The sequence below is a fragment of the Sebastes fasciatus genome, chromosome 10 (genome assembly GCF_043250625.1).
Source record: "Sebastes fasciatus isolate fSebFas1 chromosome 10, fSebFas1.pri, whole genome shotgun sequence".
In the NCBI taxonomy this organism is placed as follows: Eukaryota; Metazoa; Chordata; class Actinopteri; order Perciformes; family Sebastidae; genus Sebastes; species Sebastes fasciatus.
In genome coordinates, this window is record NC_133804.1 from 16,850,948 (window position 1) to 16,862,772 (window position 11,825).

General features: G+C 39.3%; 1 protein-coding gene across 2 annotated transcripts; it reads right to left on the minus strand.

Annotated features, from left to right (window-relative positions):
- Nucleotides 1-1,270: 1,270 nt before the first annotated feature.
- On the minus strand, nucleotides 1,271-11,269 carry ubl3b (ubiquitin-like 3b). 2 transcript variants are annotated; one of them, XM_074648563.1, is made up of 6 exons: nucleotides 11,120-11,269; nucleotides 10,428-10,541; nucleotides 5,459-5,567; nucleotides 4,752-4,838; nucleotides 3,921-3,998; nucleotides 1,271-2,866 (listed from the first exon to the last, which is right to left on the minus strand). In XM_074648563.1, the coding sequence occupies exons 2-6, from the start codon at nucleotides 10,452-10,454 to the stop codon at nucleotides 2,814-2,816; spliced, it is 354 nt and encodes a 117-aa protein (XP_074504664.1). In that variant the 5' UTR covers nucleotides 10,455-10,541; nucleotides 11,120-11,269; the 3' UTR covers nucleotides 1,271-2,813. The 2 variants fall into 2 exon arrangements, with proteins under 2 accessions (XP_074504664.1, XP_074504666.1); XM_074648565.1 differs by lacking the exon at nucleotides 11,120-11,269 and adding an exon at nucleotides 10,729-11,008.
- Between the last annotated feature and the right edge of the window lie 556 nt (nucleotides 11,270-11,825).

Here is an 11,825-nt window from a genome sequence, read left to right on the forward strand (position 1 = left end):
TCCTGTTTACACTTTAAACACTGGTGTCAAAAGCAGTTCAGATAAGAGCAAGCGGAAAGTGTGAAGAGACGTAGAATGACAAGTCGTTTCAACACAATAGCACAATAGATGTGGCTTGACTGCACTTTTCCTAAAGCACACTGCCAGTGTCAACTGGAAACCTGTACTTCTTGCAGCTACTCGTCAGGAGCAGATTCCTAAAGGCAGACAGGAAGAAAGCTGCTGAAATATCAGATCAACACAAAGTTATGACTATATTACAACAACACATGTCCACTGACTTCACATTATCAGTAAACTGTCCACAGATATATTTTGACTCCTTTAAACACGTACAGCGTTTTTAGATTGTTTCGGTCAGGTGCTTCACACAGACTCAACTTGTAAATACAAAGTGACCCCTTTTGAAACAGAAGACAACAAATTATTTACATATTGTCCTACTTTAACTTGTATCAGTGCTTTAATAGGTACAGCCAAAATAAAAATGTATATTATGTCCATCCACCAGCCCAACAAACACAAACACACACACACACACACACACACACACACTAGGCTTACAGAGAGACACCGCCACCTAGAGGTACATAAATAAAACTACATGTAGTTTAATCATTAAAGTTGGAGACAGAAAAAGACAAATTCTTTAGGGCTTCAACTAATGATTATTTTCTCAATTAGTCTATAAAATGGTTAAAAATGTCGATCAGAATTTCCCAAAGCCCAAGATGACGTCATCAAATGTCTTGTTTTGTCCACAACTCAAAGATATTCAGTTTACTGTCATAGAGGAGGAAAGAAGCCAGGAAATATTCACATTTAAGAAGCTGCAATCAGAGAATTTAGACCTTTTTTTTTCTTAAAAAATTACTCCAACTGATTAATCGATTATCAAAAATAGTTGGCGATTAATTTAATAGTTGACAACTAATCAATGCAGCTCTAAAATTCTTATCACGCGTGTGTGTAATTGCTACAGATTTCTTACTGATCCTTAACCAATGACGAGTGTTATGATCCCCCTGTCTCCTGTTCCTCTTAATCATCTTTGATGGTTTAAACTCCAAAGATAATGAATTTACAAACCAAGGCGAAACAAGACCCGTTGACTCTGGGAATACTGAAAAATGTAAATCGCAGTTTTTCAGACGTTTCAAAGAACAAAAGATTATTCTTTTTAAATGAGCGACATATTATTCGATAATGAAAATAACCGCAGCCACAGCTCGTCTTTTAGAAAAAGTTAAAAGTACTCAAGACCAGTTGCCTTATTTAAAGATTTATTAATTTATAATACAAGCTTTTATGTAGACCACATTGCATTTTAGTTTTTACATTTATTCATACGGAGCTAAACTTCATAGCAGTGACATTGATTGACAAAAACACAAACCAAAGGACACTCAATGGAAGGAATCAAAAGGTTTCCGACTGTTTCTGAAGAAACCGCAGCCCATCAACACTCCCAGTGCACCACCTTGTTTTTTTTAAGACCACATGCCCTCATCAGTCCTCATACAGTATGCCACGTGCATCACACACCCTCAGACACGCTCACACACACACACTCGCCCACACTAAAATTGAACAAATACCTATACACAAGATAAAAATCGATATATTTAAATTTCAATATTAATGATATTACTGAATTCCACGATAAAAGGCAAACAAGAAGTAAAGACAGCATCCAAATGAAAAGGAGGTGAAACGCCACCAAAATTTTTCCTTTTAACTTTTCATCCAAAGTGGGAGAAAACTCTCCCGCTGCCTCGTCCTCAGTGTCCAGTAGAGGGGGGTCTCACACCGACGACACGCCTTCTTCCCATCTTCAACCGCTTCTTCTGTCTGCATTTAACTGGCCCGCCGTGACGGCTCCCGTTACGAGGGAACATCGACGGCCTAGTCGATAAAAGTCAAAGCCAGAGGTTCGAAACCTGATGGCACACAAGCAACCCACCGATTCCTCCGACTCCATCTTTTACAAGTCTGTTCCCGTTTCTCGTGGACCTGAACGTCCCCTCAGGTGTTTCCTCTTCCTAATAAAAGTCTCCTCTCCATTGGTCCATTTCGAGGAACAAACAGGTGTAATGGCACGAACGCCACTGGTGCTGATACAGACCGACCGGTTCAGTTAGTGAGAAACGGTCTCATGAGGAGGAGGATGGCACATTTTCTACCACGTGGGGGAATTAAGGTCTGTTCCTCTGACAAAAAAAAATAAAAAAGCCATTGGGGGGAAAAGATGAAACACGATAAACATTTCTGAATTAACAAACTGGTTAAGTGCAATGAGAGGGTTAACACCATTCAGTAAGACCTGGGGAAACATCCATGTGACTAGTAGGGAAGGGTAATAGCCCACACATCCTTTATAGCAACTGTGTCCATGAAGAGCGAAGACTTCCCTTGTCTTTTCCACTATGTTTGACAGCTCTTTAAATCTTGTCCAGCAGCGGACGGGTCCGCGAGGGAGCGTTTCATGGCATGATCTTCAAATAAAAAGGAATAACTACAGCAAATTCTGCCGACACAGTAAAAGTTTGGGGGGGGGGCAAAAGGTGAATATATTGGCACAAAAAAGCCTCAGATTGGACAAGCGTTCAACCAAAGCGGGTGACGGCCCCAACCAGACTTCCTGTGATTTATTCTAAATCCACAGCTGACAGGATGACAGGCAGGAGAGAACAGGGTGTTTGCATGTTTAGATGTGTGTGTTATGGTTGTGTGTGTGTGTGTGTGTGTGTATATGTGTGTTATGTACTGTATGTTTGTGTGTGTGGTTGGGGTAGGGGGTTGTTTCTGTTGCTTTACAAGAGGAGACAGCAGTTGCTCTCTGTGGTTTTTTCTCTGTTCCTTTGACCTATAAAGAGAGGATAGCAGAGACATGAGGTGAGATAAAAACAACCAGCTGAAACTAGAGGAAAGCATGTATCGCTCTACAGACTCTGTGCGTGGGATGAGGATGAGGTTAGCAGCAATAGCAACCAACGCCCACTGCATGATGTATGTGAAAGTTCAAAGAAAATGGACCCTGAAACAGCAACTTCTGCTCTCCGCCTGGGCAGACACACTGCACTTTTGCCGCATTTCAACCAAGAAGTTCCTTCAGCCCATTGTTGTCTGCGTTTCCATAGCAAAGGTCAATACTAGAGTACTTCCTTGTCCTGTGAATGAAGTGGTATACGAGTTGAAGCAGCAGTGCTGTGTGTGTTTGACCAATCAGTGACAGTCATCCCTGCAAACCCCCCTCTGTAAGTTCCTGTACTTTCAGAAAGTACTACTCCCCGACCAGGGCCTTTTGGGGGGTAAAATGTCCCCAGAACCTAAATTGGACCCTGGTCAAAAAGCAATGAGTTCCTCAAAAGGTTCCTAGTCCCTGGTGAAGGTTCCTGCGGTTGAAAGGGGGCTTTAAAAGGGTAACTACACCCTTAAATCCCGCTAAAACAGAGTGAGGGAACGACGACTGTTGGAGGCGGAGGCGTACAGTACATAGCCGTAGCCCTGATGTATGTCGTGGCTGTTCGTCAGCTCAAAAATCTTGCTAAGCTCTGAATACAGAAGTTATCCGTGAGCTCGTGTGTTGCGTTTACTGCGACTGAAGAGGAGTAAATCTGGTTCATGTATGACGTCAATTAAGTCAAGCTAATGCTACCAGCAGCTATGTGTGAGAGGCACAAAGTGGGGCTTTAGGCAGGATGTTTGTAATGAAACTGTTTTTGGTTGCCTTAGCTTGAAATGTTGCTGTTGAACTGAGCTTCAGTAACTTAACTTCGTCCAAAGTGAGCTTAACCACTTCAGCTTTTTTTGGCCCAGGAGCAGCGGAGTTCGCAGGCCTGCAGCAACCAAAGTCCCACACGATACCTCGTCCTGTGTGATGATAACAATATTATACTGATAAAAAAAAAGATCCTCACCATGGGAGTTGGGCTCTGGAAGAGTCTCTCTGGCAACCAAGTGCATGACGGTCGTTCGGCCCGGGGGTAGCTTCAGAGCTTTAAACAAGAAAATACACCTCGAATTCAGACTGGCAGAAGACTGGGAGGTGAGAGGAAATACCTTGACTCCAACAGATGTGTTCATTTAGTCGTATCCTGCATCTGTGATACTGAATTAGGCCATACTACTGTGTATGACGTTGGTGCTCCAATGCATGCATTCATTTCAATTCAATCAAACCTTTTTTAAAATGATTATTCTTGGCCATTTATTGATTATATCATTTTATAGAATTCTGCAGTTTTACCTGTCGCTCTTTATTGTTTAGTATGACTATAATACACCTAACCAGATGGTTGTATTGGGTGGTGATGGTGAAGCATGTGTGTATGGGTATATGTATGTATGTATGCATGTATACCTCCGTTTGTATGCATGCATGTATATATTTATACACATTTATGTATATATATTTGTTTTTATCACCTTTTTTTTTACCACTTATCTATTTTATCATGATTGATATTTTCTGTGATGTTGTTTTAAGAGTTACCTTATTGTTTTTACATTTGCTACATTTATCTGCTTTTATCTTCTTGTTTAGCACTTTGTGACATCTGTTTTGAAAAGTGTTATATAAATGTATTATTATGATTATTATTATTAATATTATTATTATCATTTGCCTGTAAGCCTCCGGAGAGCTTTATGAAGCCTCAGCTACAATCTTATGAGCTGCATTTTGCCAATTTCCAGGCGTGTTTTTAGTGGCCAGATTACGGTGTCCTTGTTCAGAGGTGGTGTTTTACCTCCCAGGGTAACGTTGCCATGAAGGAAGCGTCCCTGGAAGATGAGGCGCAGTATACTGGGACTGCTCACCCTCTCCTCCTCCCATCCTGTTGGAGAGCAGAGAAACAACACTTACTGTAGCCCAACCAACACTGGATCTTTGAGGCCAATACTGATATTGATATATAGACATTTAAAAAACACTACATCAGCCTGTTTTATTTACATAAACACATAATATAAATAAGATTCTTGATACAGGTCACTTAGACTTGTTTGTTTTCAAAATTGTGTCCAAGATATATACTGAGCAATATATTCCAGTTAAAAAAACAACTTTAAATCAACTGTAATCATGAGTTTCTAAATTATCTTAAACCTTGTTTGGCATCTCTGTGCTGCATTTTCTTGTTACTTATCAGCTGCCAATATATACATTGATGCCAATATATCTGCAATAAGTCAATATCGATGTATTAGGCTGGTTTATTTATCGATCTAGCTCTATTGTTTACTGTCACTATCTACACCATAATACTGTTATTACCCATCCGGTTGCTTCTGACTTCTTATAAATGAATTTAGACTTTTAATAACAGTGAATTAAGGTTATCATTACAGGCATTGAGCAGTGGCAGGCCACAAAGAAAACTGACATAGAAAAGGAAATAATTAAACCAAACGAGTCAATTATTACATTTGTAAACTGAAAGCTATAACGACGTACCTTCAGGCCAGTTCTCAAATACATGCTTGGCGATGTCTGTGGCCGAGTCATTCGGGGAGAAAGTGAAGTCTTGCGTTTTCCCACTGACCAGGATAAGGCGGAGGTGCACCTAAAACAAAAAACCAAAACAGCTTAGCCGTAGTCCATAGACATGTCGTACAAGCCGACACCAAACTTCCATTAAAGTTCTTCTTAATTAGTTGTGGTGGAATCCCTCCACTTCCTCTAACCTCGTCAGACATGAGGTGACCTTTAGAGGGCTGTGAAGAGACGGGCATTCCAGTCTAATTAGATTTATCCACACCAGATCTCCACCCTCTGACTGGACGACTTCATTCACTGAGGGCTTACACTGAAGTGAGCCCCTGTTGCCGGAGACGACAACAGATAAGGGTGGGGCTGACGGGGGAACACTGGCCCTTTAGTTCCAGGGTGCTGCGAGCTCCTCTCCGGGCTGTCGGCCTAATGCGATAACCCCAGGTGTCCCAGACAGCTCTGGGCCATGTTATTAAATTTACATGGCCAGTGCGTAGCCCCGAGGGGGACTGTGCATATGTGTGGGAGGGTCTTTCACAGTGGGGTTTCCTCCAAATTTTATCCTCCGGGCAACTACACAAAACCAATCTGTTAGAAAAAACCCACAAAAAAATAAAAATTGAGCTGCTTGTCCAACATGCCTTGAAGGCCTAAATATTACACGAACATCAGGAAATGCATGTGGGACACTCCACACTTGTTCTACTACAAGATTATATCACATATTTATTGTGCATGCAAGGCACAAAAACATGTAAAAGTTCCAACACACATTGTAGTAGAGCTGACACAATGAACTGATTAAATGATCAACATAAAATGCACCTATTTTGATATTCAACTCATTCATTTGTCAACTTCCAACTTCTCAAATATGATGATTTGCTGCTTTTCTTTGTCTGTGTGAACCTTCTTATGTGGAGTTTTTACCACACAGAAAAAAACCCAATATAAAGTAGGTCTGTCGGAGGTTTTAGCGGGCTCAGTTGTAAAGCTAGAGTGAAGATACTGGTATCCGATGAAACTAGAAAACCTAAAGAATCCAGTGGTACCTGTCAGGGTTTCTGTTCAATATTTATCATTGTTTTGTGTTGTTAATTTATCTCTAATAATAAAAATATACATACAATTGCATAAAGCAAGCATATTTGCCCACTTATACATAATCCCCCAATTTTAAGGACAATGATCCTAAACATCAAGACAAACAAAACAAGGAGTTTTTTGGACCAAACGGTGGATCTCTTGACCGACCAAATCAATCACCTGACCTCTGTCCAAGCTCGCTAAAGACCAGCATGAAATATGAAAGAAGTAAAGACTGTAAAGTTTCAACTGGAGATGGGAAGATCTTCAGCATCATCAGGGAAGACACCAAGTGGATGTCTGTGGGTCACTGACTTCAGGTAAAATAACGCCTGCACACTGACTCCAAACCACAAGTGTATTTAAATAGACAACGTTGGACCTTCGTCAGGTCAAAATGTCTAAAAATGGATACCACACCCACTTATACAGTATACACTATACCAATAGGCTGATAGGCTTTATGGTGGCAGCTGTGGTTAACACGGGTGGTAATAAACATTATCATTGTTGGTGTATGTTGGATGTGTATGGGTTCTGGTTAAATATGCATCATTGCTCATCATCATGTACAATATTTGAATTCCTTTTCACTATTTTGGATATGAGATCTTATTGATATACTTAATAGATAGATGTCTATTTAAATAAATGGTGGTTTGGTGTCCTTCCAGCTCCTTCTCATGTATTTCAGGAAGTCACCAATAGCGAAGGATTTGCAGTCATGACTTTACATTTGAATTAATTTGTCCATTTATTTTATACTGTATGTATAGTCAGCTCCCGGTCAGGAATGAAACATCACTTTGACCTGAATTATTGATCCGTTCTGGCCCTTAGTCGTCTAATTTATGCTGCAGCAAGCCCTGTTCCTTATTAATCCATTAATCCATCATCTCTAATCAATCATGCCGCTACTCCAAAAAATTACTTTGGAGAAAAAAAGCGTCTCATCAACTAAATCTTTCTACTGAGACATCTCTACTCAAGAGTCAGAATTGACAGATGGAATTCATTTTCCCCGACATTTACCCTTCTTCGAAAGGTGGGACATGAACTTTCTTTGGGTTCACAAATCTCAGAGGAGAGAACAAAGAGACTTAACCACGAGGTGTGACGTCAGGGAGGGACAACCCCACTCTCTGATCTGTTTACAAATACAATCCTCCCTCGGTGGTCCTCTGCCCTCCCCTCCCCTCCCATCCCCTCCCCTCCCCTCCCCCCACTGAACCGAATAACCTCAATGTGGGGTTACATGCCCATGTCATCATTAACGAGCTTTGTCCCCTTTCCCGTCCCTATCCCTTTCATCCCCAACAAATAAAAACAAAGTCAAATCTGCCTGGTTACCCGTGGCAACATGCCGCATCACAAATGTTCTTGAGGTTCTCCAATCCAAAGAAAGACAGTAAATCCTTCAAACACTGTTATGAATTACTTATTCAGGGTTACCAAAGGCTTATCTATTCTTGATGTTGGTCAAGTTATCTAAAAACATAACCATCTACAAACTAACGCCCCAGGGCTGCTGCAGAGAGAGATGATCCATTAAAGCCCACTCTGCATCGCTATGGGTTTTTACCTGATGTAGGTGTCGTAGATGAACATACAATAACATTTTTGTTTAAATAAAATTTAAGACAATGTTCTGACTGAATATTATTAAAAACGCCCATCACAATTTCCAACGGCCATCTTCAGATGTCTTGTTTTGTCTGACCAACAGCCAAAACCTGAAAGATATTCAGTTTTTAATTATATAAAACAGAGAAAAGCAGAAGCAAATCTTCACATTGGGAATTCATAACCAGCAATTTTTTTTATTATTATTATTTTTAATAATGAATCAATTATCAAAATTGTTGCAGATTTATTTTCTGTCACTGGATTAACTGATTAATTGATAAATTGTTCCAACATTAAATGCCTCCCTATTACTCACAGTTGCACTAACACAACAGATTTGTCTAATTGACCAACCGGTCATCCTAAAATTAGAATAGACATCTTTATTGTCCACTCGAGTGGAAATTTGTCCTTGGCTTCACAGATATACATACATTTAAAAGGTTCCTTTGCCATGGATTAAATTACATGAGATAAAAAAATAATAGTAATCATAATAATAAGTAATTGCCTGAGTGGCACAAACAGTTGGGATGAAAGTGCTAAAATTATTAACGATTAATACATATCTTAAACAGACATTATAAAAAAACAGCAGCAGCCAAAAATATCTAATTAAATCATTTGTTAAGTAAGATGACAGAGGATGGAATAAAAGATATCTTAAAGATGTTTCTCGTTGCTGTGGGTACCCTGTATCATCATCCCGAAGGGAGTTTTTCAAATTCATTAAACAGAGGATGTAAAGGGTCCTGAACTATTAATGTTATGTTAGTGTTAAAATTTTCCATCTTTGATAATCTATTAAATGTGCTAATCATTTATCAAGCAAAAACACACAAAATTCAGCTGGTTACAGCTTCAAAAATACAAAAAAACTTGGTTTGTGAAATATTAATATAAAGTGAATTCTTGCAGGTGTAAAAGCAAGCAGCATGCCAGGTGTCATAATTAACAAAAAAATCATATTCGTATAACTTCTACTATCATTTGTGATCCATCTCTACATGTGTTGTCCATTCCTATAGTAGGGGGGCTGTGGCCAGGATTTATTAAGAGGGAACAATCAATTGGCGTCTAAACCTTGAAAGGAAAGTAGGGCAACGTTTTAACTGAGATTAGACAGATGGTGTTCACAGGAACAGCAGTCACTGTCCCAGCTAAGTGTTGTGGACGTTGGCTAATCCATGACACCCCCTCCTACTCCGACCCCCAAAACCCTCAATTATTTTAACTTGAGGAAACGTGTATGTAATGTTATCACCATAATAATCATGTGTATTATGTCTGTATATCATGTGTGACCAGGGTCTGAAATTAAGTTTTCTCCTCAGGTACCACTGTGGCAGGTCACTGAACAGTTCTACTAGCCACACAATTTTTTTGTCGATTCAATATATTGCGATACATTGCGGTACTGTAAGCAAGGCAATATATTGATTTTTTTAAAATCTTATTTTCATAGTATAAAAAATATACCGCCATATGCATAAAATCTGAGTAAAAGAAACATTTATTAACTTTTTTATGCAATCAGAATAGTAGGATCTGCATTTGCATTTCTCTTTGCAAATAAAATAAAGTATTGACTGAGTTAATCTTTGCTTGTAAACTATTAATTAGAAATCAATACAGAGTTTTTGAGAATCGATACAGTATCACAAATCATAATATTGCAATGCTCCAATTTTCTTCCACCCCTAGTAAACACTGAGTCAGTGGTAACAGAGATATATGTGATCTGATTTACACTTATTTAATGCTGGAACTGTAAATAGATTATTAGGAGTTAGTGAAACAGTAATTTATTACATGCCATCTATAGTTACATCCAAATGTCCATCATGTGAATAAAAAGACTGAGTATTCCAGCTTTAAAGGGAAGTTATCTTGACAGTATTCTCTTCAAAGATAATGTGCATTGTATATATGTGTATAGCCTATATAGATTTTTTCACAGAGAAATATGGATCATGTAACCTTAATCACTGAATATTTTTAATTTAGAAATTGCTTTTGAAAAATAAGTGAGGAAAACCTGCAGAAAAACTGGCAGGTGACCTGAAATGTTTACCTGCCACAGTCAACATTTACCCTGTATTTGGCAGGTGGCAGGTGCTAATTTCCTTCCCTGTGTGTGACAGGCTACAATGCAGGCAACTTCATTTTCATGCTGCTGCTAAAAAAACATGAGAAAGGTGTCAGGCCCTGACTGACTCACCATATCAAGATCCCTCTGGGTGGTCATGGCTCAGGAAGGAGGAAGGAGGCCGTGGACGTGGATCAGAGAGGACAGGGCTGGTGTGCTTCAGCTGCTGGAGACGGGGCCAGAGCCCTAACACAAACAACACAACACAACAAACAAACACTGTGAAGAAGCTGCTTCCCACAGCCTGGCACCAGAACTGCACTGCACATAATCCCATTATTATCCACCGAGCTAACACGTCAATAACATTACAGCTAACATCAACAACGCTGTCAATCAAAACCACAGAACATGCACATGATTGATTAGCTACCTGAAGTATAAGTAGTGAACAAACAGGCTTTGATTAAGCTAATTAAAATAACAAACTGAGCGTGTCAGGCTGCGACAGCGACGAGCTTAGTAGCTTATATCTAACAGATGACGTTAAGATAGCGGGCTAATGTCTCTTATTTTAGCTGGATTCAATCATATATGATAAGTAGAAGGCTTTAGTTGATGTTGTTAATCAGCTAGAAGTGTGTCATCCCAAAGGACACCGACTGGCACCGAGTTTCGTCCTGACAGATGTCGAAACTGATCGCTGCGAACAGGAAGGCTTCTAGCATTAGCATTAGCTGCTGTGTTAGCTTATGCTAATTCCGCTATCGCTGGCTAACTAACGATAAATGTGTAAACGGCAGTATGTGTGCCGTCGAGCTCACCTGCATCTGATGACTGTGATGAAATGTTGCATTCAGTAGAGTTGAGGAATCAGCGGGGAGCTCTCTTCATGAGATAATATCGAGTGTAGTTGGTTATCGTTGGTATCGATGGTGGCTAATGGACGAGAAGACACCGGAAGTCAGCTGGTTGTAAACACAGAGAACCACCGCAAAGGCTTCTGGGAGTTGAAGTTCAGAATGAGGAAATGATCACCAATTATTTTTGTAATTATTTTTTATTGAAGATAATTCATTTACAAATATTAATAATATTAATAATAATAAATAATAATAAACGTTATTTGTATAGCACCAGGAGACAATAATGCATACAGTGCACTTTCATAGACTAAGCTACTGAAGTTACCCTGCACTATATTCATTTTTAACAGTCTCTTCTGCTCTATATTCACTTTTTTAATAGTCCTGTATCACAGCTGTTAACCTGCACAATATTCATTTTTAACAGTCTCTTCTGCACTATATTCACTTTTTTAATAGTCCTGTATCACAGTTGTTACCGTGCAATATACTCAGTTCTAACAGTCTCTTCTGCTCTATATTCACTTTTTTAATAGTCCTGTATCACAGCTGTTAACCTGCACAATATTCATTTTTAACAGTCTCTTCTGCTCTATATTCACTTTTTTAATAGTCCTGTATCACAGCTGTTAACCTGCACAATATTCATTTTTAACAGTCTCTT